The 27,476-nt window shown below is 42.6% G+C and overlaps 1 protein-coding gene across 1 annotated transcript; it reads left to right on the top strand.

Moving 5' to 3' along the window:
• On the top strand, nucleotides 1-26,905 carry zhx2a (zinc fingers and homeoboxes 2a). The gene is made up of 13 exons (XM_071470963.1): nucleotides 1-175; nucleotides 16,666-17,164; nucleotides 17,497-18,216; nucleotides 19,337-19,549; nucleotides 20,026-20,289; nucleotides 20,398-20,613; nucleotides 20,798-20,882; nucleotides 21,474-21,659; nucleotides 22,517-22,920; nucleotides 24,474-24,726; nucleotides 24,863-25,019; nucleotides 25,377-25,496; nucleotides 26,422-26,905. Exons 2-12 carry the CDS (start codon nucleotides 17,066-17,068, stop codon nucleotides 25,492-25,494), a joined length of 2,715 nt encoding a protein of 904 aa, XP_071327064.1. The 5' UTR covers nucleotides 1-175; nucleotides 16,666-17,065; the 3' UTR covers nucleotides 25,495-25,496; nucleotides 26,422-26,905.
• The last annotated feature ends 571 nt before the right edge of the window (nucleotides 26,906-27,476 follow it).

Raw genomic sequence — 27,476 nt, 5'->3', positions numbered from 1 at the left:
GGCGTAGATCCTCCTTGTGATCGCCAATTTTTCCTTTCCTGTCGCCTGTTGTCTGCTCGGTTACTGGGCCGCCGGGAGAGTGTCTGGTGAAGCGGATCGGGCTCGTCTCGTCGGTCCGCCGCGGCTCTGGGATTGTACCGCACCACCTGAGCATCGCGCCAAAACCGGTGGGCAGGTAAGAAACGGAGAAACTGCTCCTGTGCTGTTGAAAGGGCTCGCCGCGGCTGCCCCCCTGAAAAGTCCCCAAGTTAAAACTGCATGTAGTTGTTTGTTTGTGCCTCTCTCCTGGCTGGCTCTGCCTCCGCTCGGCTCCCAAACACCCGCACGCCTCTGTATAAATATTTTAACTTGTCTCGCCGCATGAACTTTGCCTGCCCCCGCCGCGTACACCTGCGTGCCGAGACAATGTGTCCGCCAACTTGTTAATTGGATGTTTTCGCCCCCGTGTGTTTAAGTTTCACTTCGGTTCGTGGGGGCTGTGGCGTGAGAAGGCAGAGAGGAGACATCGTGTCTACTTTTCCTCCTCCCCGTTTCGACATAACCAGCAAAACATGGCCGTCCTTTGCCGACATGTTGTTACGTCGATGGCGAGAGGGGGAACATTTGGGGAGAGTGTTTTTCTGCGCCCCTCCGTCACATCTCGGGCTGGCCGGCGGACACCCCGCACCTCGGCCGCCGCGGCCGCTCTCACTCAGCGGCGCCGAGGGTCGAGAGCAACTTTCTGAGTCCGACGTTGTTTATAGACTTTGATTTGTGCGACTCTGATGGAGGCGTAACGTTACCCCTGGTGATGCCTCCTCCCCTCCGAGCCCGCGGCTCCTGCTGCACGCACACACACACGCGGCGCTGTGGCTCAGGAGCCCACTTATAGGAGAAAATGTCACTGCAGCAGGCCTGTGGCTGCTGGAGGAAAGTCAGACGTGGTTCATTTTATTAAGAATATCAACTTCTGTTTTGAACCCGAGGCCCCACGCTGTAGGCAGGCTGTGTGCAGCTCTGCCCTGGAGTCAGCACGCTCAGTCTCAACCAGGGGAAATATGTCCTCAGTGCACCCAGTTAAAAAAAAAAAAAAAAAAAAAAAGCTGTTTTATTTATTTCATTATCTTTCATGCTTTGTGTTGTCCTGTGCTATATGAGATAACATTTGTTACGTCGCTGGATGGAGAGCATAAACACATGTCACACGCCATAATTACAAACACCTAAATAATATAATACTCCAGTGCTATAGTTGTTGTTGCTGCCAAAACACAGCCCAGTGTATATCACCTCCTCCCCAGTTTTCTAGTTTCTTCCGTCATGTCGTATAACAATAAATTACATACACTCTACTGTGTAGCATAGGTTTATTATTGTGAAACCATGTCATAAAGTTTATCTGAAGTCATCGTAAACACACTAACTTTTCATGACTGTGTGTGTAGTATGTCCTCGTCAGATCAGAGCACATTCTGTTTAAGCCTTATGTAATTTGTTTTGTTGCTTTTTGGGGCTTTGGCCAAATTTCGGCAACATACACTCCTTCAGTATAACTGATCTACCCAGATACAATTGTGCAACACCCCCAGATTGGTAATGGTGCTGTTACTTACCCTGTTAAGCTATGATTTGAACCAGTCCACATAAATAAATAAATACTGAGTATTTCTTAATGTTATTATAAAATTAAAAATTTCCATCTTTTGTTGCATTCATTTATTCAGTTTTTGGCACCACAGCAGTACCTGGCCTTACACTGTTACCTTACATATAAATAGGACTGTAATGAATTCCTCGCAGTAAATTTGAGAAAGAGAGAGCACTGGTATCAGATTGGTTTGTACCAAAGCTGAGGCGCCGGAAGAGGAAAGGCTGGATCGGTGCATCACGATGAACTGCCACAAATCTGACATTCGTTGACCTGTAGTTGTATTCTGTATAATGGTTTGATTTTGGTAGCATTTAACCAACATACACCAATATGTATTGGTGATGGTGATAATAATAACATCAAACACCTGACTGTGGCATTTCCAAGAACAGGGACAGTAACGCCAGCTGGCTCCCAGTACCAGTTACAATTAGATATTGACTCTATCGCTGTGGAGGTTGAGATTAAAGTAGTATTTTATATCTAACATACTGTGGTGTTGGTTGTGATAAAACAGTCCCTGACACCCAATAATCCATTGCACCTGTTCACTGGTGACCCCTGACAGGTCTACACACTGAGGCCCTACAGGTGGGCCAGTTAATTGAAAAGCATTCAGCGCCTGTTACGGATGCTGCCGACTGTACGTCTGATGAAATATCTTGTTCATTAGACGGCGTTCTCTCAGCGCTGGGGTGACCTATTATGTTGTATTTCTAAACATTCTCTGATCAGCAGCCCCACCCTCTCCGTACGAGATGCAAGTGGTTTTGATCACAGCGCAGTTAACCCTCCTGTCATGCCCGTTACTAGCAATTCCTCTGGGTATAAACTTGGCTTCGCTCACTAAGCCACGCACCCTTGCTCTTTTCCATGTGAAGAGAAATTTGGCTCATGTTTTGTTCTTCACATGGTTTCCGCTTGTGATCTGCCAAATCAGAGATAATGTTATGTAATTTGGAATGACAGCCGGCTCAGTTTTATGGGGGGCTGAACACTCAAAGGGTTTCTGTTGATAAAAGTAAACCGTCACGTTTCAAATCACACACACATTTGTTGCGGAGTGTATTTTGTAGCCAAGCATTTCTTGCAGAATAATGTCGGGAACACGGCTTAAAATATGTAATTTAATGCAAATAACCCACCCAATAAAAAAAAAAAAAAAAAAAAAAAGACTCAAACTGATTGTAACCATGTCAGTGTAGTAGAAAGAAGTGATGACAATAAAAAAATCCTCATTGCTGCAGTGTAGGACAACATCAGTGAATTGTTTTTACAGTTTGACAGATGCATGATAAAGTTTGTTTCAAAAAGGGATTAGAGAAATGCACAGATGTCACCATCCTACCTTTGTGTCCATAACAGCAGTGATCATCACTACATTGTGACAGCAATAGGGAGAGATTTTTCATACAGCCCAAAATCATGAGCTTTATTTACAGTAAGGTGTTAAGCAGCTATTATTTCTGGAAAAATGGCATAAAAATAAATCTGCCCCCATTTAACACCCCCCCCCCCCCGTCTTGCCCAACCATGCAGAGTTTCTCAATGTACTGTGACCTCGTATAATGTCACAGCTGAAACATCCAGCTGTGAGGTGATCCACGCTATTTTGTTCCTAGAGGCATCTATTCGTTTACTGCAGCCAGATGGTGGAAAATGAACAAGACTCAGTCTGTCACATTCATTTAAACAGAAAATCACAGAGCCTCAAGAATTGGTGTCAAATTATAACCTGAGAGGTGAACGAAAACATAAAAAATTCTCTCTAGTCAGACAGATTTATTTAGACAGCTTGTACACTAGCTCTTCTAAACCAAAGCTAAAGGTGTGTTTTAGAATCATAATGTCAAATATAATGGATTTTGTTTTCCAAACATCAAACGTCATGGTACATCAAAGCAGTTTTCAGTGTCCAAGATCATTGCATACTGACTACCAGAGAAGAAAGTGAGAGATAGTCAAATATCATTCATATAAATGATGTGAGAGATCTTATTGTTGACAGTTATACCACCAGATGTTGCATCTGTCAATCATGCTAGCAAGAGCTATTGAAAGTGACACAGTTTCTGGCTGCAAACTACAGTTAATCTGGTGCAGAAAATTGACAGTAAAACACATTTACTGAGAAAGTGTTTGTTTTTGATAAATGAAAGTGGGCAGGTGGCCGGCAGTTTGTGTGCTGCTGATCATAAAGCTGATCAGTGTTTGAAGTTAAGTTAGCTGACCTTACATTTTTACAGACTGACAGATCAACCTGCTGCGGCTGCTGCTGCAAAGATCCCGGTGAAGGTGATTGAAATGTTAACGTGACGTATAAGTGGCAGGTTTTGATTATCGCCGGCTGTCCGCTGGCATTAGCCAACCAGCACTGACCAACAGCTATGTAGCTACAAAAATGACTAGGGGCTAAGGCTGGAGACGCACTGGATCGTCATATTAACGGATTACAGTGGACACTGCCTGCGTGAGACACGTCTTACACGTCATGGCTGCGTTGTGTGACGTAGAAATTCAGCATCTTGCCTATTTTTCACGTGACATGCATGTTTTGCGGCAAAAATAGAGAAGACCTATTTGCAGTACTTTTGACATCATACCAGCAATATTACACAAAACCGACAACTTTCACTAGTCTCTGTCTAGACTGAATCTGAACCCGTCATAGACATTTTAGCAGAAAGTGTTATTTTAGAAGCATTTTCTGTCCAAAAAAATTTTTTTAATTAATTTATAATAAAGACAAAACCAACATCCTGCAAACTCTAGACAGATACAGCTGGCAGTAGCAGACACGCAGCCAGTGTGAACATGCGTGTTTTTCTGCTGCAGATCAGCAACGCACACACCACACATCCAGTGTGTCTCTGGCGTAACACTAGATTGATTGTTAACTTACAGACTCATCTGTTCTTTGATCAAACATAAGTGCAGGTTTACCAGCCAAGAGCTCATTTTGTACTTGGGCTAAAAAAAAATCTGAACAGCATTTTATCCTTGATTCTTGATTTTTGTGAGGGTGATTGGGAGCAAGGAGGTTGCAGTAATAGGTTGAAGGGATATTTTACGTTTTTAAAGGAGGTCTTTTTTTTTTTGCTCTCACTATTTGTTTAGGCTTTACTAACAGAAATACTGTAACCAGCACATAAAGCAGAAGCATCAATTTATTGGTGCCGTACTTGTGTTTGTCTGTTCTGAGCTCACACTCATGTATTCCATGATATACGGCCGTTATTTTTAGGCCCGAGCTAGGAGACCTGCGGTGGGTTTCAACACGTCTTTGTTTGTAACATTCATCAGGAACGTCCAGCATTTCCTGACTGCTGATCACACTTCCACATCCAGTCCTGTACAATGTGTGTAATGGCTGTCCATTCTCTTGGTGAAACACTGAAATGAGTCATCATGGGTTGGAGGATGGAGGTTGTTGTTGTCATCACGGGCCCGTCGTGCTCAGCTTGACTCTGTGATGACATCACCAACATGTACGCTGTGCTTTGTTCCACTGTTTTCGGTTCAGGTCCTCCTCTCCGCTGTGCCTCCGCCGGCTTCTCAGACGTGTTGTTAGGTGACTAAGGCAATCACAGAGATGAGCTCATCACCTGTAGGTGGGGCTGAGAGGGAGAGCGTGATGCAGGGAAGGAGACAATTAGAGCGGCAGAGGAGTTACATGAGGACAGATGGAGACGGAGCATGAAATCAACACTGTAGTAGGGAGTACATGTGATGTCTGAGAGGGACAGAGTGGTACAGAGGAAGAGACAATAGAGTGACACTACATGAGAGTGACAAGAGAGGGAGACAGAAGTGGAAAAGTGATAAGTCCATGTGGACTATAGCCCCACATGCACCTTAAGCTGCAAAAACAATTTTTCATGGTGGTGTCAAGTCAATTTCTGGTGTAAAAGGCTGCACTTTGCTAGATCAGGACCTGGTTTGATTCCTGGAAATCCTCCACTACAGCTACAGGAAACCAAAGCAGCAACATTTCCAGGTAAAACACACAAAAAGGTCACATCGTCCTCAAGTGTGAGGGATTTATGTGTGTGCTGAGGTTATCCCTGTCTTGTCTGGTAATGTACTCGAGGTGGTGTCGCCATTTCACACCCTCGGAAATGTTATCGGAAAAATCACACACGAATACAAAGAATAGCAGGTACGACTGTGGTGTTTACCATGTCGGAAATCCAACCGGACTAAAGGTGTCACAGAGAAACCCGGTGACACTGAGAGAGCCAGAGAGTGACAAAGACAAGAAACAAGACACTAGAGTCAGAATGTCTAAGCAGGGTGAATGAGAAACAAGAGACGGCCTCACAGTGAGAGACGTATGTGTATATGAGTGGGAGAAAGAGCAGGTACACCGGGCTCCATCATTACTATCTTCTATCAGTCATTTCCTAAGTTGTGTATTTTATTAAACACATCACTGCTTCGTTGCTGCATTGATTATTATTTAAGTCTGTGAGTGCATAGCAATTTATCCAGCGGTGTGTTTCTGCATGTGTAAGCGTGTATTAAACTACCCAGTGTACATCATCCACCAGTCAGAGAGCTTATTTCTAGTAGCCACTGCAGTCTTTTATAACTCAAAACTACTTCTGCAGTTGAGACGTCCAATTCTGAACATAACCACTAAAAAAAAATAAAAAGTTAGCTTTGTACCCATGCACACAATCAGTGCATGTCATGTAGGTCATTCGTGTGTGTGTGTGTGTGTACAGTCGCTCCCCTTCTCACATCCCAGTATGTCCTCCAGATTTCAAGTTTAGAAAAAACAGGGACAGAGAGGAAATGGAGAGGGAGCTTACTAAAAGGCCGTCTGCACTGCACCACGTCAGAGCTCAGACACGCCCCTTCTTGCCAACATGAGACCAATGGGGAGAAGCCAGAGACAATTCACAAGCCACACCCACTGCAGAAAGCAGAGATTGACAGGTGGGAAATCTGGCCACACAGGAACACTGAGTGCTCACTGAGACTCTATCAAACACTTAGTAAAGAACTCCAAAGTCTCCAGGTGCTCACATTTGTATTCAGCAAGACAGTCAAGAGCTTTCTCTCCCTCTCATGCATACACACACACATGAGAAGGACACACTGTATATGATAACATGAATATTTCTTAAAACCAAACATTGCATTGCAGTGTAACATGACATGATTTGTAGTGGACAAAATGTGGTAACTGCTACACTGAAGTTTTGCAGAGTCCCTCCAATGTTCCTTGTCTTTGTTGACCTAATTTGCAGACTGCAGGTTAGGTGCAAGATGACCCTTGACCTACTCTAGCTGTGCCCCACAATGCAATTACTGTAACTAAAAACCCACATTTTACCATCCCTAAGCAAAATAACAACAACAAAAAAACTACAGGAACATTTTAGCTGTGGTTTAATCCTTTAATAGTTGACATTATGAAGTACAAGGTTTCCGTGGGAGAGTAATGTGCTGTTATCAGTGTGGCTGTCTGTACGTGCACAAGGCCACGAGAGAGAGTGAAAGAGAAGAGCATAGAGCTAAACAGGAGGAGTACAAACAGGACAGCAAAACCAAATGAAGGGGGGGGTTATTATCATGAAAGCCACATAAAAATGTTCAAGAGAGCTAGTTTACCCCAGGATTACTCCATTTGCTGTAATGAAACTCTGCCCTGTGCCCCATCTGCTTTTCATTGCCTCGCGCAGCCCCTGGAATCAAGTGAATGCACGCTGACGTGTTGGCCTCCGTCACTGGGGTCACTTTGTGTGAGTGTGGAGGGGTTGCAGCAACAAACTGAGCTGAGACTGCCTTAGATCTTCCATGACAGTATGGGCGTTGGATACACGTCAGGTCCTGATGTTATACAGGCAAAGCTAAATAAAAGATGGACTGTCGTATTGGTTAAATAGCTTATTTAGAGTCCATTGCTGGGCTATTTATGCCCTTAATAAAATTGTCAGAGAAAAAACATGAGTCTTTGTCAGACACGGTGTTTGTTACCTCTGAATGCCTCGCTCAGATCTGTTGTCTGAGATTAGGCAGCGTTGGTGTCAACCATAAAGTAAAGGTGAGCTGGGTTTGAAGCATCTCTGCTGTCATGACACTGATTGACCTCCTCCTGGGTTTTCTGCTCCTGGATGCAAGCACACACTCACCAAAGCTTTCTGTTGGTTACAGTGTTACCATAGTAACACAACCATCAGCCACAGAGTGGGTGACACTTGGATATTTTTATAGCTTGCCCTTTGTGTGTACGCCGGTGCGCCTGTGTGTGTTAAGTGAGGATACAGGTCTGGCAATGTGACACTAGTGTGTGTCCAGTGTTACACGAACCACATTAAAGAGGAGACTGGACCCCGAGTCTCTGGCAGCGTGGCCTGCTTGACAGTATTTCCATCCTGCTGTATATAGGCCACTGTGTCTCCCAGTGTTTGTAGATTGAATAAGGGCACAGCGGTGATGATCAGGCTGGTTTCCTGGGACCTCCATATGAAAGTTTGGCCACTTGTCATAAAAGCTGATGAGTGTGTGATGTTGTAAAGTTTCATCAACTTTAGAATGATGAAAAAAAAAAAATACTGAAGAGAAAAAGTGCTGATCTGAAAGAAAGTGAGATTGTGTTATACACAATTTGCAGCAGCTAGAATTTGCTGATGTGACCGAATCTTGTCAAAATTAAGAGTCTGCACTAAAATGTGTTTAGTCACTGATACATATATCAGTATCAGTGTATATGTCAGTAAATAATAAGAAATTGTAGTTCAGAAATACCGAAGATGCTCGAGGCCGACTTTAGAAACACTGTAGTTATTATTGTTTGTTATTTGTTTGTCCACGAGATAAAAAGATTATTTCTTGTGTAAAAACCCACACTAAGTCACAATTCAGTTAACCCAGATTTAAAGAAGTTGTTTGACATTTTGGGCGAATATGGTCATGTGCTTTCACGCCAAGAGTTAGGAGAGAAGATTGATGTCACTCTCACCACTGTGAGTGAGCTTGTGCCTGGAACCAGCAGCTTTTAATCTGTAAAAACAACAAAGAGCAAAAATGAGTTCACAGGTTTGATAGTGTTGATTAGGGAGCTTTAGAGGTGATTGTATGTAAATGTCATTACCACTGGACAGAGCCATTTCCCCATTGCCAGTCTTTATGCTAAGCAATGCTAAACGGCTGCTGGCTCCAGCTACATATTTAGTTTATCCTAAAGCACATTTAAACACAGCTTAAGACGAACAAAGCGCTCTACAAAGAATTATTGAAATATTATGTAAAAGTGGAAACACAAAGAGAAACATACCAACAACAACAATTAACTAAAATAAATCAGGGACAAAAACAGAGTTTTAGACATGACAGCAGATAGAAGATTAGTAGGCCAAGAAGGCCAGTGAATAAAAATGTGTCTTTTGTCTAGTGGAGGCAGACCTAATTTCTAACAGCTGGTAACAACTGGCAACTGGGTCCTCAATCATGCAGTAGCAACTGCAAAGGCTCTGTCAACTTTTAGTTTTAGTCATGGGAAATAAAACAGAGATTTGTTGTCATGATATAAGGCCTGACCATTTAGAGCATTTACCATGCTGACATGAGGGAGGCGTCAGTCTAACCTCTGGAAGAAACCAAATCAGCTTATTTCCAAAAATGTTGAACTATTTTTTTTTTTTTTTTTTTTTTTTTTTTTAAACCTCCTCCAGGGGTTACTGTTTGTCAGTAGGATTATGCAAAAAGTACTGAACCGATTTGCACCAATCATGATGGAGGGATGGGGCATCGGCCATTGGAGAACCGTTAAAAGTCTAGTGTTGATCCGGTTAAAGGGGCGGATCCAGGATTTTTTTTTATTTTTTTATTTTTTTTAATCACGTTCATCACCATTGGGAGATTGGGATTTTTTTCAACATTTTTGTCAATTTCTCTGGAGATAATATTTGGATCTTGATGTAAAAAAAAATCTGATATATTTATGTTGTTGAGATCTATGACTTTGTACAATTTGGAGCACATCCAGACTCTGGTGGAAGACAATGTTTGCACTCAGTGGTGCCAGGCTTTCGACTGAGCGCCTTTCTAGTTCTGGTTAAATGTTTGTTTACAAAAAAAAAAAAAAAAAAAAACATCCAATAGGCTATTGGCTATTTTTTTTTTCCCTATCAGTGTCAGCCTCACAGAATCCAGTGCAGGTTGGGCTGTAGTGGTAAAACGACCATTTTGATCACTGATCAATGTTTAGTCTTCATCCCATCCCAGCAAAAGTAGAGCTGCTCTGTTGCTATGCAGAACCTACCAAGCACTCAAACACAGTGCAGCACTTTGCTTTGCTCTGGAGGAGCCGCGTGATGAGATTTAAATTAAGTCTGCGACGGTCCGAAATTCTGCCTCTTCCACCCCTGCTGGGACGTATTAATGGTGGTGGTGCCTCTCCTCACCCACACAATTCAAACACACACACACACTGTCCTCCTCACTGCAGCGGCTGACTTATGGAACGAGCAGTCAGGAGGGAAAACACACTCAAAACAGACAGCTAGCGAGAGAAGCCCACCCCTCACAGCAAAGCCAACAGAGCAGCGTGTGCGCTCCCTCTGTGCAGTATGTTGTTGTGAAATGAAATGTGTGATTGAGGTTCAAAGTTTTAGTCAATGTAACGACAAAGTCGAGTCACTGCTACAGGCTGTGTGTCTGCATCGTGTGGTTTCTATGCTGCTTCCTACTCTTGTTTTGCTTGTTATTCTGCAGCGCTGGTCGAACTGGCTGGTTTGTACTTCATGCATGGCTTCAAGTGCAGGAGCCGCAGAGGTTGCCATTCATATGCCTTTGTGTTAGTGATGACTGCATGCCTGAAAACTCTGGCACTCAGTTGCCTGTGTCTCTACAGTGCATTCATTTCTCCAGCCTTCTTCTCTCTTCAGCTACAACAATAAAAGCCTTCGTGAATCTGCCAGTTCTTGAGCTTGATCTTTGCGAGCCGTGGCACAGGACATATTGTTTCACATTTCACAGAGTGCACAGCCTTGCAAGAGACTTGATTGCATCCGATCAGTCTGGCATTGTATCATTTTATATTTACTTACTATTGTCTCACTAAAAATAGAGCAGCAACCTTTTACCTTAACCTCTGAGCCACGGGTACAGCAGTTACCATAGTGATCCATAAGAAAAGTTGTTTCCCATGAATTTGATCTTTTATACGCATCGCTCACCGCAGGTTTAGCCAAGCACATATGTACTGCCAAGTCGTCAGATGTCTTTTAATAAAGGATATCTGCAGTAGGCCACTTCACATTGCTTTTCCAAAATTCCAGTTTTTGAAAGCAGAGTCTGAGCCATGGTTTTTCCACTACGAGTTTGATTACATTAATGATACCCAGAAATAGGATCTGAGAGGAGTGTGCTGCTGTGACTCATCTGTTCAGTGTCACTCTCTCCTCACTGCTGTTTGGATAGATATCCTTCCTATAGCACCACCATATTCCTGCTGTATTAGATCATCTGTCTATCTTCATACTTCAGACAGGCCCAGTCATACTGAGGGTTTGCATTGATTTCCCCCTTTGCTCTCTCCAGTACGTATGCTCGTGTGTAGCCTAAACTGATTACTGCCAGGGCTGATATGTATTTGCTGCCTGGCAGCATTAAAGGTAACTCCTTCAGAGAGACAGCCCCACTAATACAATGCACCAATCAGACAGACAGCCAGACAACAGGCAAGTACAGACAGACGGGCAGGCAAGGAGCTGCCAGGCTGAGTATTCATACAAGTTTAATGAGCATCCAGACAGTACAGAGTTTGTGGCTCCAGCACAGAGCTCACACTGCACACAGGGGCTGAATCGGTTAGACACATTAACTAACAGGTGGGAGACTGACTGTTCGACCCAGGTTGTGAAAACAGCTTGGGTTTGACTCCACGACTAATTAACATTTCTGGTATAAGAATTAAGAAAGCTTTCAAGAGCAGACATCACAAAGTGCCTCTGAATTAAGATGAGAATCAAAGGTAAAGGTTACCAGACAGCAGTCTGACACATTAGTCTGTGAACATTTCTTTTTGTGAGATGTTTACAGCAAAGCAAACAATCAAACCAGAAATTTCTTGTCTCAAGGACACCGGGTTGACTACTTTTAATTGGTGAGAGTGGAGTCTGTTAGTCAGGCTGTTATTGAGGTATTGTACAAGTTATTTTGATTAAGTCTGAGTGACTGTTGAATAGAGCGATATATTGCCATAGTTATTAATCACACACTGTAGCGGTTCTCTTTTCCATGATGGCATTCGGTGCTCCCGAGTAGCCAGCCAAGGCAGCAGGAGAGCAGCCCCTCCCTCCTCCACTGAACATGATCGAGTGGAGAGAGGAGGGGGCCGTTGGTGCCAGTGTATCCTCACTGTTCAGCGCTCTTTACACATGCTTTCCTCTTTGTTTGAGGCAGTCGGCACATATGAGTTTAACTTGACTGCTATAACTTAAACTGCAGAGTTGTTTGTGTTAGTATTGCCTATGATGATGTTCACTCTGAGTCAGCCTCTCTTCAAAATCTGTCCTGCAGTGAGACTTTTTTCTATAAATGACTCAGAAGGCAGTTAGTTGATATGCAGTCTGATGTCATCCAGTGAGTTGAAGCTCACATTTGAGGAACCAGTGGCAACAACAACGCCGACATTATTTGAGTTGTGTAGCTGTAGTTGTGTTTACAGCTTACTAATATGGATGTTGCATAAATGGCATTGCTCATCCTCCCTCCCGTTCCCTGTGTGGGTTTAGCACATACAGTAGGAGGGAAACGTCCAGCTACAGCTTGTTTGTGCTGATAGTCAGATCCTCATCCAGCCGCTGTCACCCGTCAGCACATCCACACAGTGTTCAGGCTGTGAAGTTCAGCAGGTCCCATAAAGTGGTACAACAGATGCATCTCAAATTCCTTCTTGCTGGATCTTGGCTACGCTGCTGGATTTTTGGCAAGGACAGACTTTGAGGGACGGAGCGATAGTGAGTCGTAGTATGAGTATGTACGCCGCAGTGTTTACATCATGTATCCTCTTATAAGGACTTAGTCTGTACAGCGCCCGAAACAGGGTTAGTAGGATAATCAGGCAGCTTGTAACCTCATCTTTTGTGTGCCACCTCTGACTGGCTCTGATTTCCCTGGAAAGTGGCGCCTTGTCCTCTCTCTCTGACTGCTCCTTGACTTTCCCCGTTGACTCTCTCCGAGTGAGTGAAGCTGAAGAAACCTCACAAATGCACCACACCACTCTGCATCCCGCAGGACAGGGATTTTGTTTTTCAACGCACACAGCCTGTCAGCAGTTTGTGCAAAATTTCAGTTTTCCTAAGTTATTTCTGCCTTTTTCATTTTTCTGCCTCTAAAACCACAAAATTCAGTCCCACATGCAGCCGGGTCACCCCTGTATATACAGTCTCTGTCTGTGACATGGATGTAGCAGCTACTTGACTACAGCTCTACGTCCGCGGTTGCTATAGCGACACCATGGTAATGAGTCTGCATTCTAATGATGCCTCAGTGGGTTGTTTGAGGAGTTGAGATATCTCGGGACAATGAGTCGACTGGCGAATGACAGCCTTCAAGCCACGAAGCGTATAGTGCCATGTGATTAATGTGTAGCTGTTGGACAGGACCTTTTACATGATTACAAAGTACAGTCCTAATATACTGAGCTGACAGAAGCCCCCAAAGTCATACTATTCCCATAATTACCGTTGCTCCATCCTGAGTAACAGGCTAAAATATGATCATACTGTTAGACAGGGTCTCTGTTTGGCAGGGTTAGATGTATTTCCTCTGTCAGTATTTACTCATAAGCATCACACATTTAACTAGTGTGGTGTGTGTGACATTTTAAGAGGACTTTCCCTCATCCTCTGTGCTGACTCCGTTTTATGAAACCTCATTATGTCCTGATAGAAGAGTGCTGCTGCTGCTGCATCGACTCATTTGATTTTTACTCATGTGCATATGAGTATGAAGCTTCAGTGTGAGGCCTCCAGAATATCAAGACTTTTTCAGTCAGATAAGCTTCTCTCTCTCTCTCTCTCTCTCTCTCTCTCTCTCTCTCTCTCTCTCTCTCTCTCTCTCTCTCTCTCTCTCTCTCTCTCTCTCTCGCCTCTCATTACAATATTACCCCGGGAAAAAGTCTCCTCTGCTCAGCTATTCCTCAGCTTTTCCTAACTGATTTTTCTCGATGGAGGTGTCATTTCCACACAAGCCAAATAAAGCCACTCTTAGCTTTGTAAGATATGCATCTGAAGCTGCTTTGTCTCCGGCCTCTCATTCTGTTCACTCCGCAGCATAATCTGATTTATGATTAGTCAATATTTCTCAGGAGAACTTGTCGTACTGACAGCCGCGAGCCTGTCAGCTGCATGTATTTGCATATCAGCTGCACTGTCAAATCACTGCTCTCAAACTGTGGTGATAAAAGTTTTCACTCCACATAAGCAGACACCAAAGTAGTCCTTCTGTAAAACTTCTGATATTTAAGTCATCAGCTTCATGTTCGTTTTCAGTCAGAGCGAAGCTGCAAATACAGCCACCACCTGAACCCTCCTGGTCTCAGCCAAGTAAAACTGACAAACTGTAATTATAACAGGTGGGTGTTGGAGGTTGGAGGCAGAGTCCATATGGTTTCGAAGATTGTTGCTCATGTTGTTTCCCCGACTGTGCAACTGCTTGTTTTTAATGTAATTGAAAAATTTTAATTGCTTGTCCATGTAAACCTGATGTAAATGGTCTGTTATTTATTCAGCAGCTAATTACTGATCAGTGAATCATTAGGTGAAGTATTTTTCATCACCTCAGGGTATGGAAAAAAGTGTTAAACTGTTAAAACTGACCTACTCAAGGTGGCTCTCCAGTACATTTTCCAATGTCGGTGGTTTTGCAGAAAATACACAAAATACAGATGTAGCTGAAATATCACAACACAGAAAACGCAAGAGCCACTCAACTAGGGCTGTAACCAGCGATTATCTTCATTCATCGATTATTGTTCAGGCTGCAAAATATCAGAAAATAGTGAAAAGCGCCGTAGAGAGCCCAAGGTGATATATTCATATTGCTTGTTTCATTTGAGAATAATGCAAATATTCACAGTTGGAAAGCTGGAACCAGTGTTTTGTTTTTGCATTTTTGCTTGATAAACAACATCAATTATCAAAATTGTTGCCAATTTATTTTCTTTTGATCGGTTAATTGTCTCAGCTCTGCATTGCCTAAACAGTAACTCCTGTATTACCCCTACTCCACCCCACATCTGCCACATCCTCCTTGAGGTTTTTTGATTTATTACTGCAACAGCAGGGCTGGTATTGCTTTGGTATTTCTTAATGGATCATTGACAGGATACAGCAGCTGTCAAGAGGATGTGTATGATATGTAAGGTTTTTGTCCACAGTCCATAAACATTCCCAGGCTGTGTGTGTGCGTGTGCGTGTGCGTGCGTGTGTGTGTGTGTGTGTGTGTGTGTGTGTGTGTGTGTGTGTGTGTCACCATGGCATCATGGTCCTGCAGACACCTACTGTAGTGGGAATTACCTCAGAGGCAGTTTTTCTTAGTACCTTGGCAGATATTTATATGTCCAAGATTCAATCACGACACTTTACAGGTGGGTAGATGAGATTAAAATGAATGCAGGATGGGTGTGGTCCGACCCATGAATACTGAGTGCTCATCTAATAATGAAGTGCTAACAACTGAGAAATCACAGATTGGACGTCATCATGTTGACAGATGTTACAGTTGGTGTGATCCCATCACATGATGGTCTCTAGTTAGAATTTGAGTCCTATACACTGAGATAGAAAGATTTGTCTAAATTTGTGATGGGCCATCTGAGGGATGCATGTACGCTGCTTTTCTTCTCACTTTTTCACCGAACATTGTGCAGGCTTCTCAGCAGCACTGCTGTACTCGTCCGCCAGCTGACCACCTGTGGACCGTCTGCTGCGCTCCACTGTTTGTTTGTTTGTCAGCCTCCTTTGACCTTTTTCATTTTGAGCCATTTTTGCCCACGGCCGGCTGTTGACTATCTCTTTTGGGTGGTGGCTCGCTGCAGCTCCACACCGCTGAGCTTAAATAACCCAGCATGTTGCATTACCTAAAATGCTCGAACCAGCCTGTCTGCTCCCCCTGTAGCACCTATTCAAAGGCACTTAAAAAGTGTATCTGTGCTTCTTCATTTTTCTTCATTCTCCCTCATGTATAATCCAATGTCATCTGTGTTTTAAACATTTTTTAAACAAATTTCTACACATAAAGTAGATTTATGTGGTGAAACTGATTACAGATCCTTACTTTAACATTGATTTTTGTGCAGCCATTATATACATTATACAAGCTATTTCTGTCCTCATTTCTGTGACTTGCCTTGTGTGACCGTTTCAATTAGGGCTGAATATGAAAAGAATATTGCAATATCGGGTACGATTTTAGTTGGAATGGTCATTTTTGCATTTCACTGAATAGAATATAAAAAGATGATAGTTTGATTTTGTTAGGCCTGTACTGAACAAGCATGCTCCTTCATGTCTGGAGAATATGATTTGTAGATCAGGGCGTCTCTGTAGCACCACAACACTTTTCATTTTTGGTCTGTGGTGACACATTTTACCTTGATCAAAAAATTGCAGCTCCTGCGATTTTTTTAATATTGCAATTTGGATAACATTTCAATTGTTCAGCCGTAATTTAAATCAAGTTGAGAGATGTGGACCCCTCCCTGGTCTCACAAGCCCTTTTTTACACAGAGCTCCTTTTATACTACTGTTAAGAGGACCCTGTATTATTCCCCCTTTGCTTGTTTACACTGCCCCAAATAAATCTAAAATCACACACGCCCGCATAAAGCCATAATTTGCTCCCCTTTCCACCTTCATATCTTTTGTATAGAACAGCGAGGCGGAATAAAGGCGCAACATTTCCCATCTGGATCAGGCTTCGTAAAAGGGCTACTGATTAAATGGATTCAAGTCAGAAGTCTTTCTTATGATCGTAATTTTCTTTTTTTCTACTTTCCTCCTCTTGCTCTCTTCCAGGTAGCATCCTGTCATGCAGTTCCAGGAGGTCGGTGAGCACTGGAGCTGACACTGTCAGCGAGCCCAGCCTACACTGCGCTACAACAGTCCCACTTCTACCAGACCTTCACCTTCCACTGCCCTCCTCTCTCTCCAGCCACTAATCTCACCCCAGGGGACGGCTTTTCTTCAGGCTCCTCAGCTGCTCAGTCCCATCCCACTGTCCTGTGCTGCCTGTATCTCTAGTGCACGCCAGTCCTCCTGGCAATACTTCCACACCTTAGACTCTGTTTTCCCTGTAGTGCTGCGTCCTGCATCCTGGGCACCTCAGCCATAGTCTCCTTTACAACATCCCTGGCCGAACACAAGCACCAGCGTAGGGCAGGTGTCCACCAGGACGAACCCAGGATCTGCCATCATCATGTCCAGTCGACGGAAGGCTTCCACTCCCTGTATGATCCGACCAGAGCAGACCTTGGTGGAGCTGGATGATGAGGCAGAGGAGTCACACAACATGGAGGTACACTTTCAGTGTGTCTGGCAGCAGCATCCGACTTTTCTTTATTAGGCTGAGTTAAATATGATTGGATGCTTGGTTTTGTGTAATTTTTAATATTTCTATTCTTTTATGACTTCTAAATACTGTCATATTAAAGCAGTTTCTAGCTTGTGATTTTATATTATGCTGCATTTTTCTGTGGTTTTCAGTGGACGCACTAATCTCAGGATTCAATTTATAAATCTAGGGCATGAGCCACAAAATATATTTGTGCGTGGATCATGTGCACATATTCAAAAATGCCATTTGTAGTCCAACTTTTTCATCTGAAAATTGCTCTTTCCCTCTACCAGACAAAAACAGATAACCATACAGGGGAGGCGCCTATGGAGGCAGATCTCTCAATAGGAGCAGAGCCATCCATGGACCTGGATCTAATGGGAAAAGCCTCAGACCCCCCCACAGCTCCAGACAAACCTGCGACGGAGCCACCAGACCTTTCTAAGCCTCAACGTAGGCAGCAGGGGGGCTACGAGTGCAAATACTGCCCCTTCTCCACGCAGAACCTCAACACTTTCAAAGAACATGTAGACGCCAACCATCCTAACGTCATCCTCAACCCCTTGTATCTGTGTGCCGTCTGCAACTTCAACACAAAGAAATTTGACACCCTGACAGAACACAATGAGAGGTGTCACCCAGGGGAGAGCAACTTTAAATTCAAACGTATAAAAATGAACAATCAGACAATCTTAGAACAGACAATAGAGGGGTGCAGTAACAATGCAGTCATTTACAACACTTCCAGTGCCATTTCTGGCAAAGGGGACGAACTAGGCACTCCGCCACTCAGCAAACCCACCACAGTCAAGATCGGTAAACCAAAAATAATGTCATCAGATAATAAACGGACAGAGCCTCAGTTGGGTAAACTGACCCCTGATCTGGTCAAGAAACCAATCACAGCGGTCAACGTCAACGGGACTGTCATCATCCCTGAGTCGACGCTCCTTAAAGCAGACAGCCTTTCTCACATCATGCCTTCCCTACAGCGGCCTCTAAACTATACCCAGGTAAGACACGGACGAAGAATTCTTCTAGTTTGTCATTTTGAGAAATGCACTTGTACATTTTCTTGCCGGGAGTTGGGTGAGACAATGACCACAACTCCCATGTTTGTACATCAAACCTAAAGCAGCATGCAGCTGATGGCTAGCTTAGCTTAGCCTGAAACAGCCTGGTTCTGTCCAAAGGTCAAATAAAATAAATCTACCAGCACCCATGTAGCATACTAAATTACAAGTTATATCATGTTTGTTTAATTAGTAGTAGTTTTTTCCCAAAATGTGAACCTATTTATGCTAAACTAGCTAAGCTAACTTAGCTAGCTAAGCTAACTAGCTAAGCTAACTTAGCTAGTTTAGGTTAATTCGTTTTTACAAATTAAACAAGGTATAATGTGGTAATTAGTGAGTTTTACAGGTGCTAGTTGGCATTAGCTGTTTGCTCCTGTTTGCAGGCTGTATGCTAACTAAGCTAACTGTTCTCCCAGATCGAGCCACAGATGTGAGGGTGGTATCGATCATCTCATCTAAGTTAGGACAAAAAAAGGAAAAATAGCTTATGTGTCAAAAAGATCATTTCTTTCGACTTCTGGCTCTGCACTGAAAGTTAGCATTTAGTGGAATAGATGGCAATTTTTCAAATTAACATTTAACTGTTTCGCCGGTAATGCTGTATTTTATGTGTCTGCAATTTTCTAATAATTTCCTAGGAATTGCCATTGTAATTTATTAGAAATTGTAAGAAGGGGGAGAGAGAGTGTTCAGTTGGTGTACTTCAGTTAATTTATTCCAATTAATTGCTAATGTAAGCTGGAGTGTCTGTTAGCCAGCACACAGTAGGCCAGATGCACATGCAGAAATGCAAAATGCGTCTGCAGGCAAGCACACAATATAACACAGATGGAAATGAAAATTTACAAGATAAATTAACAATGAATTTATATTTACATGGGTTCAAATTCCTATTTTCACCATAATTGTTACCAATAAGTACACACTTCTTTTGGAAGGAAACTTCCAAAGAAATTCTGAGGAAATTACAGACTTGTTTAAACATTAAGCATTGTCATAATTTTAATATCCACCATGCTAAATATAATGCTTTTTATTTTTGTTTCTTTTTTTCCAGGTGCCGAAGATCGCAGTGCCCCTCAACACAACCAAATACAACCCTTCACTGGATGACAACCTGACACTCATCTCCTCCTTCAACAAGTTCCCCTACCCAACACAGGCTGAGCTCTCCTGGCTCACTGCAGCCTCAAAACATCCAGAGGAGCAAATCAAAGTCTGGTTCACCACACAGAGGCTCAAACAGGGCATCAGCTGGTCACCTGAGGAGGTGGGAGTTAAAGTAACAATAATATTTTAGGTATTAATGTGTTTCCCAAGGTCAAACAGAGCCTCTGTTAATTTCCCAAAAAGTAAAAATATTAATGGTGACTGAAACTGTATTTCTAGCAACTTTTTCACCTTATGTCGAGTACTGAGAATAATTATCCTGGGCTGAAATATTAAATGGTCTAGGGAATTTGCCATGCCTACATCAAATTATTGCTCAAAGCACTGATTGTCTATTTAGAAAACAATAACCGCTGATCAGATTATGGGATTTTGTATCATTAGACACATGTTGTGAAATTATATTTAATTTTTAAAATTTGAACAGTCTAAGAAGGGGCACCAAATTATTTTGGTGCTGTACTGCATATAAATATAATAACTTTATTCAAAATGTTTTAAATTGGCAGGAATACACACAGATAAGAGATATATATTAAACATACAAGTATAACAAGTCATTTTCTTCTATGACAGGTGGAAGAAGCCAGGAAGAAAATGTTCAACGGTACAATCTCCTCTGTGCCTCAAACCTTCACCGTTGTAGCTCCTCAGCTCAACTCCCACTCATCCACTAACCCGTCTGCAGGCACCACAGCCTCCAAAGCCATGCAGCCAGCAGCCTCTGTCCTGCAGTCCCTCCCCTGTCACCTGCTGGGGCAGAGCAGCCTGGTGCTGACTCCTGTAGCCAACGGCTCCACTGTCACTTGTGCACCGCTGGCACTCACGGTGGCTAACCAGGTAGAAAACCCTGGGCAAAAATGTAACTCATAAACACAGTAACAGTCAATATGACTTGCAACTATCCATCTTAAACTCTATTTAATATTTCCCCCATGATCAATACAGGTGGCGCAGTCACTTAAACGACCCCTGGCCTCTCCGGTGATCGCCACAGAGAGTAAACGACCTTCCATCATTCAAACCATCTCGGCGCCCCTGGCCACATCCAAGCTGGCGTCACCCAAAGTGCTGAGTTTCACAGTTGACCCCAATAAAACAGCCGAGCAGCTAACAGTACTGAGGTCCAGCTACACACAGTGTCCTTTTCCTGAGGAAGATGAGGTAAGAATAAGTGAGTGAAATGGCATTTGTTTTGTGCCATGCCTTATAAGTACAACATAGACAGATTTTTGTGGTTGCTTTTATTTTCTAATTTAGCACTGCTGCCTTTTTTAACCACTCGACTGTCACTAATAAAAGCCTGTGCTTATTGTTTCATCTTCCACTGCATCTTGTCGTGTGATAGATCTACAGGCTGATAGAGACCACTGGGCTGTCCAGAGGAGAGATAAAGAAGTGGTTCAGTGAACAGAGGCTCCTTAATCTCAAAGGTACGAGGTGTGAACAGTGCCACATTTACCCTGACTGGGATTAATCATACATCTTTCTGTGGGTGTGAATCTAATTTTGGTGGCCATAGGTGTATTATTATGTCTCTCTGCCACCGACAGTCAAGGCCTGGGAGGTATTATGTTTTCAGGTTGTCCTTCCGTGCATCTGTACATCTAAACGTCCCATTCTCATGAACACGATATCTTAGTAATGTCTTAAGGGAATTTCTTCAAATTTAGGATAAACATTTACACTGGACTCTAGATTTTGGTGGTCAAAGGTCAAGGTCACTGTGACCTCACAAAACACATTTTTGGCCATGACTAAGAAATTCATACGTTAATTATGACACAATTTAACAAACGTCTATTAGAATAAAATGATGAAGTGATGACATTTTATATCCAAATGGTCAAAGGTAAACACCTCTGGCTATTATTCAATGCTGTAACTCAGGAGATTTGAGATCGTGACAGTATTTCCTGCAACTTGGTGGTCGGTGGAGACATACAACTGCAAGTTGGTAATTCTAGTTTTAAAACATTAATCAGCATATCTCAGCATTTGACGTTTCCCTCTCTCTCTTATAGGGGTTCCTCCACCACCAGTGCTAGTGAAAGCAGAGGTGATGCCAGCACCTAAAGATGGTCCAGTAAAGAAAGCAGTACCCAATCAGTTTCCTCTGCTGGAGAGGGTGAAGGGAAAGACATCTGAGCAGCTGAAGGCACTGGAGGAGAGTTTCCAGAGGAGCAGCTCTCCAACTGAGGCAGAGCTAGGTACAGCCCACCCATCAATCCTCTCACAAGCACACGTCTTAGGATGGGAAGACGGGAGCTCTATTACCTCATCCTTATTTGGGTTGTTAGTATACGATAGAGAGTGGCTCTGGGAGGACTCTATTAGAGAAAAGTGACGTTTAGGTCACTTGGGACGGTTTTCAAGTATCAACCGATCAGGAAAAAAACAGATAAATATTGAGTCAGTTATAATATAATTTGTATCATGACAATATGTGCATCTTTACATTATGTTTTTATTTTCTGTGGTTATCTGTGCATTCAAGCACGTGTCATTTTACTAACCTATTTGCTGGTGCTCTCAGTCTAGTACTTAAGTCAGATGCTTAATGTGAACACTTTATATTTGCCTTTGCCTACCAAAGCACATGACAGCCCTCCTGCAGATTGGAACCTAATGAGGCGCAAAATTAGCTTCACAGATATCTTTTAAGGATCAGTTTATGTTGTGATGTTCCCTGAGAAAAATGTTTACAGAACTTTTAAACTACTCATTAAAAACTTTGCCACTGAAATAGTAGGTGAGATTGGTTGTTGGTCAAATAAGTAGTTGGTGGAGTTCAGTATCCTCACACTGTAACTTGGATGTTCAAGAAATTCAGTATTGTTTTCTTCCTCTTCTAAGTTCACAGCATGTGACTTTAATCTTCTTTCATCATGATGTAACTGTAGGCCAGTCTCTGGTGGGTGCCTGCAAGACAGGAATAGCAGAAATGTTTTTAATGAACCCATTTTTAAGTCCCCTGGAGAGACTGAATCTCTAGGATTCCAAAAAAAAACCTGCTACTTGGAAGTAACGCAGCTCATCTGACCCACTGAACTCTCTTGTGCTGCAGACCAGCTGGCCCAGGAGACCAGGCTGTCCAAGACGGAGGTGGACTGCTGGTTTTCAGAGCGCAGGGCGCTGAGGGACAACATGGAGAAGACTTTGCTCTCCATGGCCTCAAAAAACACGGAGGACAGACCAGACCGGCCCGGAGCGTTGCTGAACGGAGCTTCTCATCGAGAGCAGGACGGGAAACCTTTCCGCTCCTCCCCTCACCCACCTGTCCTCTCCTCTTCCTCCTCCTCGTCTCCTCCTGTTCTCGCAGCCTCCTCCCCTCACCCACCAACCCTCTCCTCCTCTGCATCTCCTCCTATCCTCTCTTCGTCCTCCTCCTCTTCTCCCCATCCTCCCATCCTGTCGGCCTCCACGAGCCCAGTCCCCATCACCAGCCGCTCCCTCACCCTGCTCAGAGAGGTGAGAAGAGGTGACAAAAACATGTCAACATTGACTGTATCAAAATATGCCACGAGTTAGAGCGTTGATACAAGCTGTAATGATATAAAGATGAATGCTCTTTTAATTGCAGAGGTGTTGCTAATGGTGTCAACAGATTAATGAGATGTGACTTTAAAGAGATTAGTTGATGAGATGGCACCTTTTTCGTACAATCTCAAGTGAGATGTTGCGTAAAATTAAATGATTAATCTTGAGATGGTATGGTACTTGTACTTGAGAAGAAGCAGTGTGATTGACACTACATGATTAAATTGGCTGATACCTGAATATTAAAAGTGAGAAGTGGCTACAAGGTCAGATCTGATAAAGTAAAGAGAAGACGTTAGAGAAGCGTTGTGTCTAGAAAACAGTGGGATCCCTAAGGGTTAAAAAGCCTTTAACTGGAACTTGCAGTATATTCATGAGATGTCTCTGGAACACCAACAGTATTTGTTTTATAACCATTAAGACACAGACTGTCATTTAATGGCCACCCATAGCTATGGGGGGAAAAGAGAGTCTGTCAGCCACACATTAGGCCTATCAACAATAGCCAGTGTATTTATAGAATCACCTAACACTACACATCACATAAAGGTAAGTGTGTAGGATTTAAAATTAATTCTCAACTGAATTGTTAAAAATGACAGTCAGCTCTGCTCTGCAGCTCCTGTGAGCAGGTCCTGTGTTTTACCACTAGAGACAGTTTCAAGGAACTGTGTCTCATCATTGACACATTGCAGCAAAGCACATGAGGTTATAATGCTAAAGCGGTTTATAAACAATGAAAGCATACTGTGTTTCCATCCAGGTATTTCATGACTCACTGTCAAAAAAAGACTAAGAGTTTACAGCCTTGTTAACATCTCTGCCTGGCTCTACTTATGACTTTACTTTAATATAAACGCTTCAAGCATCAGCATTCAGCTAACATGCTAACATGCTCTCAGAGACAATACTTACATGCTCCTGTTCAGTAGGTTTAATGTTCACCATCTTAGTTTAGCACGTTCATTGAAAGTATTTAGAGCCTTTAACTAAGTAAAAATAGCAACATTGCAATATAAAATGCAAAATTTTCAAGAATATTAATATTGTTAGCAAAATGTACTTAATATATTAAAAGTAAAAGTACTCATGATTCAGAGAAATCACCCCTGTAGTGTTATTTTATATTTATTAGTAATTTATTATAATTACTGTAAGCTAATTTGAACTATTTTATATACTGTTTAGTATTTTACATTCCTCCGCTGAGTTTGGTAACATGCTAACATTTGCTAATTATTGGTATATCTCTTTACCATGAGCTCTGGCAAAAAGATTCACAGACATCTGCCCTTTTGTATAAAAGCAAGTCACGAGCAATCTTTTATATTCTCCAGTTGCTGTTGTTTGAATTTAGAAATTTGAAGTTGTTAATTACTCAGGCTAAATACAGCATTTTGCTTTTGCTATGGGACAGTGAATTAAATACTGTATTGTTTTAATGGTGTGAAATGTTTTGTGCTTGTTCACATTATCTGTCGCAGATGTTCTGTCGAACCCAGTGGCCATCTCCTGAGGAGTACAGCCAGCTGGAGGTGCAAACAAGCCTGGGACGCACCGACATTGTCCGCTGGTTTAAGGACCACCGCTCAGCACTGAAGAACGGTGAACCTCTGGACTGGATGGAAGGTTTCCAAAACCAAAACTCTGTTGAGCAGCAGAAAGTGGGCCAGGAACAGAACAGCCAGAGTTCTGAGAAAAAACAGAGCGTTTCCGTGGAAGTCAAGGCTGTAAAAGGTGAGTTTTGGAAGAGAACATGGAGGAGTGTGTTTTTTCTTTTTAATATGATTTTGGAAAGTGTCTCACTCCCTTGTTTGACTTTGTGCTTTCTCTGTTTTTATGCACATGCTTTATCACACAACCACTGGTGCAGTGGAGGAGGCTGGTGAGAAGACAGCAGCTACAGAGCACTCCAAGCTGTCAGAACAAGACAAAGTCCAGTGGTTGACTGACAGACTAGCACACAGTGTGACGGACCTGAGCCGGACCAGACCGGACCAGACCAGCTCTAGCACTGCTGACAAAGGGAGGTGGGTGGAGAGACAAAAAGCAGATTTTTGTCTTATATTTATTTTCATGTTATACAGACTAAAAAGACCGGCTCACTGCCAATATTTAGTTTAAAGGAATATCCAAGGAGTTCTTTAAGGATTGGAAGAATATTTTGTGAAAACAATACATACATATTGGCAGAGCCAGTTGTGGATACTGGATTACTCCATCGTGTGCACTCGTTTGTTTGTTGCATGAACTAGATTTCCATTCATGGTTTATGGCATCTTTCATTTAAAGCGCATAACAGATCAGATCTTTCTATGATTTTGTTTCCAGTCCCTAGAAGGAGTCTGTGTGTTTGTATTTTAACTTTGTGTCTGTTTTCCTGCCAGGTGGGTGAAGGTGAGTGTGGCAGTGGGCGAGGAGACTGAAGGAGGAGTGGAAAGACAGAAGCTGGCAACAGACTCAGATGTTTTGACCTTGGAGCAACCAGGGAGGGTCACTGGTTGATGGTGAGTTAAATAGGTGAAATAGCCCTTTAATTTTGACGGCAGGGCTGTTAACTGCAGTAAAAAGAGAAGGATCAAATTGAGACAAGCACCAGATGTTGACATTACACTACATGTATAAAATTTAGGGGTCACTTTGTTTCTAACATTGATGAGATGAATCATGAGATGAATTTTATGAGTTTTTTGTTTGTTTTTTGTTTTGGCCGCTTGGGGCAGAACTTAACGCAAAATCATCTGCGCCAGTCATAAAAGTGGAGGTGAAACCAAGAACACATGGCTGCTGCTTTATCGGCAAGGTGTCTTCCTCTTTTCACTCAATGCATGCTGGGATGTGCTCCAGCCCTCTGTGACCCTGACCAGGAATAACTGGCTTTGCAGAATGGACTGATGGGTGGATGGATGCTGGAGTAGGAGATGGATTTTGAAAGCGTCACTGTGTGATTTGGCTTGTGTAAATGAACAAATAAATGTTGAACTGTTGGTTTAAGATGCCACAGCTGCAGGCCCCAGCTACACAGGAAGTTATTAGTGTGTAATTATCTCTGACTGGTCCTTCAGAAAGATGGCATGCTGGGAAGGCAGGATGATATTTGGACCACACCATCATTAGCATCGAACATGTCGACAGACCCCACCCACACACACCACCCACACACACTACCCACACACACAAATACACATCGTTACTGTCACAGGAAGGCAGAAAGAAGGGTACAGATGGTGGAGAACTTCTATTTTGTTATATAAACATTTGCACCTTTGTACCCAAAAAGGTTGTTTTCATTTCATGTCCATAACAACTGATGATTTCTAAATTTCTCAGTTACCACTTCAGTCAAAGTACTATAAATAAATCATCGAATAAATAATAAATCAGAACTGTATTGATAAAATAATGAATGCCTGATGTCTGATTATGTTCCAGGTACAGCAAATCATTGACCTCTGAGTCACCGACCACCATTCTGCGACTCAAGATGACTGAGATGTGGAACCAGTGATGTAACTGTCTGCCTGTGATGTCATCACAAAGCGCCAGGGACTTTGAGTTCCACTGTTAAAGCACTGATGTGAGGTGCAGATGCTGACATTAAGAGGAGTGCCAAAGCTGGACTTGATGCATTGTTCTTACTACTACTACTAGAGGTTTTTTTTCCTTTTTTAAAAAAAAACAAAACAAAACAAAACAGAAAATAAACAAAAACAGAAGTACCCTTGTAAATATTTTTCTGTATTACAAAAAAAGTTTGTACAGTTTTACTGGGAGGGCAAGTTTTGTTACATTTTTAAAAAAAAGTCTGACTGGTGCCCCAAAACTTGTAATGTTTTTTTTTTTTTGTTGTTAAGATCAAAGTGTATGATAGTCTGTTTTTCACTGAAAATCAGTCCTATTTTTTTTTTTTTTTTTTTTTTGTGAGAAAATCATACTTGCGCACTATTCTTTATGAGCAGTCTTTGATGGCACTTGCATATATCCCTGCTGTATTGATAGATATTCTCATGATAGGTTCCTCCATCTCAAACTGCGACTTTTCCTTTTCTCCTGCACTGTCACCTTGACTCGCCTTCATAAAATCCCGCTGGTGAAGGTGGAAAGGACACCGAAGAGCTAGAGGGCCAGTTAGGAGGAGTAACAGTGTTGTGGGTGATCTGAACACAGCTACGGCGTCGCTGTGGAGAAGAATGAACACACACAGCCACATGGGCAGACCAAGACTAACAGCGTTAGGGCAAATGAATGAACGCACTGCACATCCTGACTTATTCTGTCTTTTCTAACCAGCTGGATATACCTGGGGCATGTTCATGAAACAGTACAGAATGTTCCTTTTCTGACACAGAAATGATAAATCACACAGAGTGGAGTGTCTGTTCAATCACACCATGCTGCCTTTTCAGCTCTCTTATCTGACATTTCCTGTCTGCCTCAGAACCGGCGATGATTTCAACGTATCGGATCTTTGTTGTAAAAACTTGAAA

The sequence above is a fragment of the Trachinotus anak genome, unplaced genomic scaffold (assembly GCF_046630095.1).
Source record: "Trachinotus anak isolate AG129_WGS33_773 ecotype Australia unplaced genomic scaffold, CSIRO_AGI_Tana_v1 ptg000032l, whole genome shotgun sequence".
Taxonomy (NCBI): Eukaryota; Metazoa; Chordata; class Actinopteri; order Carangiformes; family Carangidae; genus Trachinotus; species Trachinotus anak.
Note: the sequence above shows the minus strand (reverse complement) of the source record. Positions and strands in the feature narration are given on the sequence as shown.

Bases quoted from the DNA above. Each gene is read 5' to 3' on its own strand.
- zhx2a (XM_071470963.1), top strand. From the start codon at position 17,066: ATGTCCAGTCGACGGAAGGCTTCCACTCCCTGTATGATCCGACCAGAG. The intron at 18,217-19,336 runs GTAAGACACGGA...CTTTTTTTCCAG, and splicing joins GGCCTCTAAACTATACCCAG to GTGCCGAAGATCGCAGTGCC. The intron at 19,550-20,025 runs GTGGGAGTTAAA...CTTCTATGACAG, and splicing joins TCAGCTGGTCACCTGAGGAG to GTGGAAGAAGCCAGGAAGAA.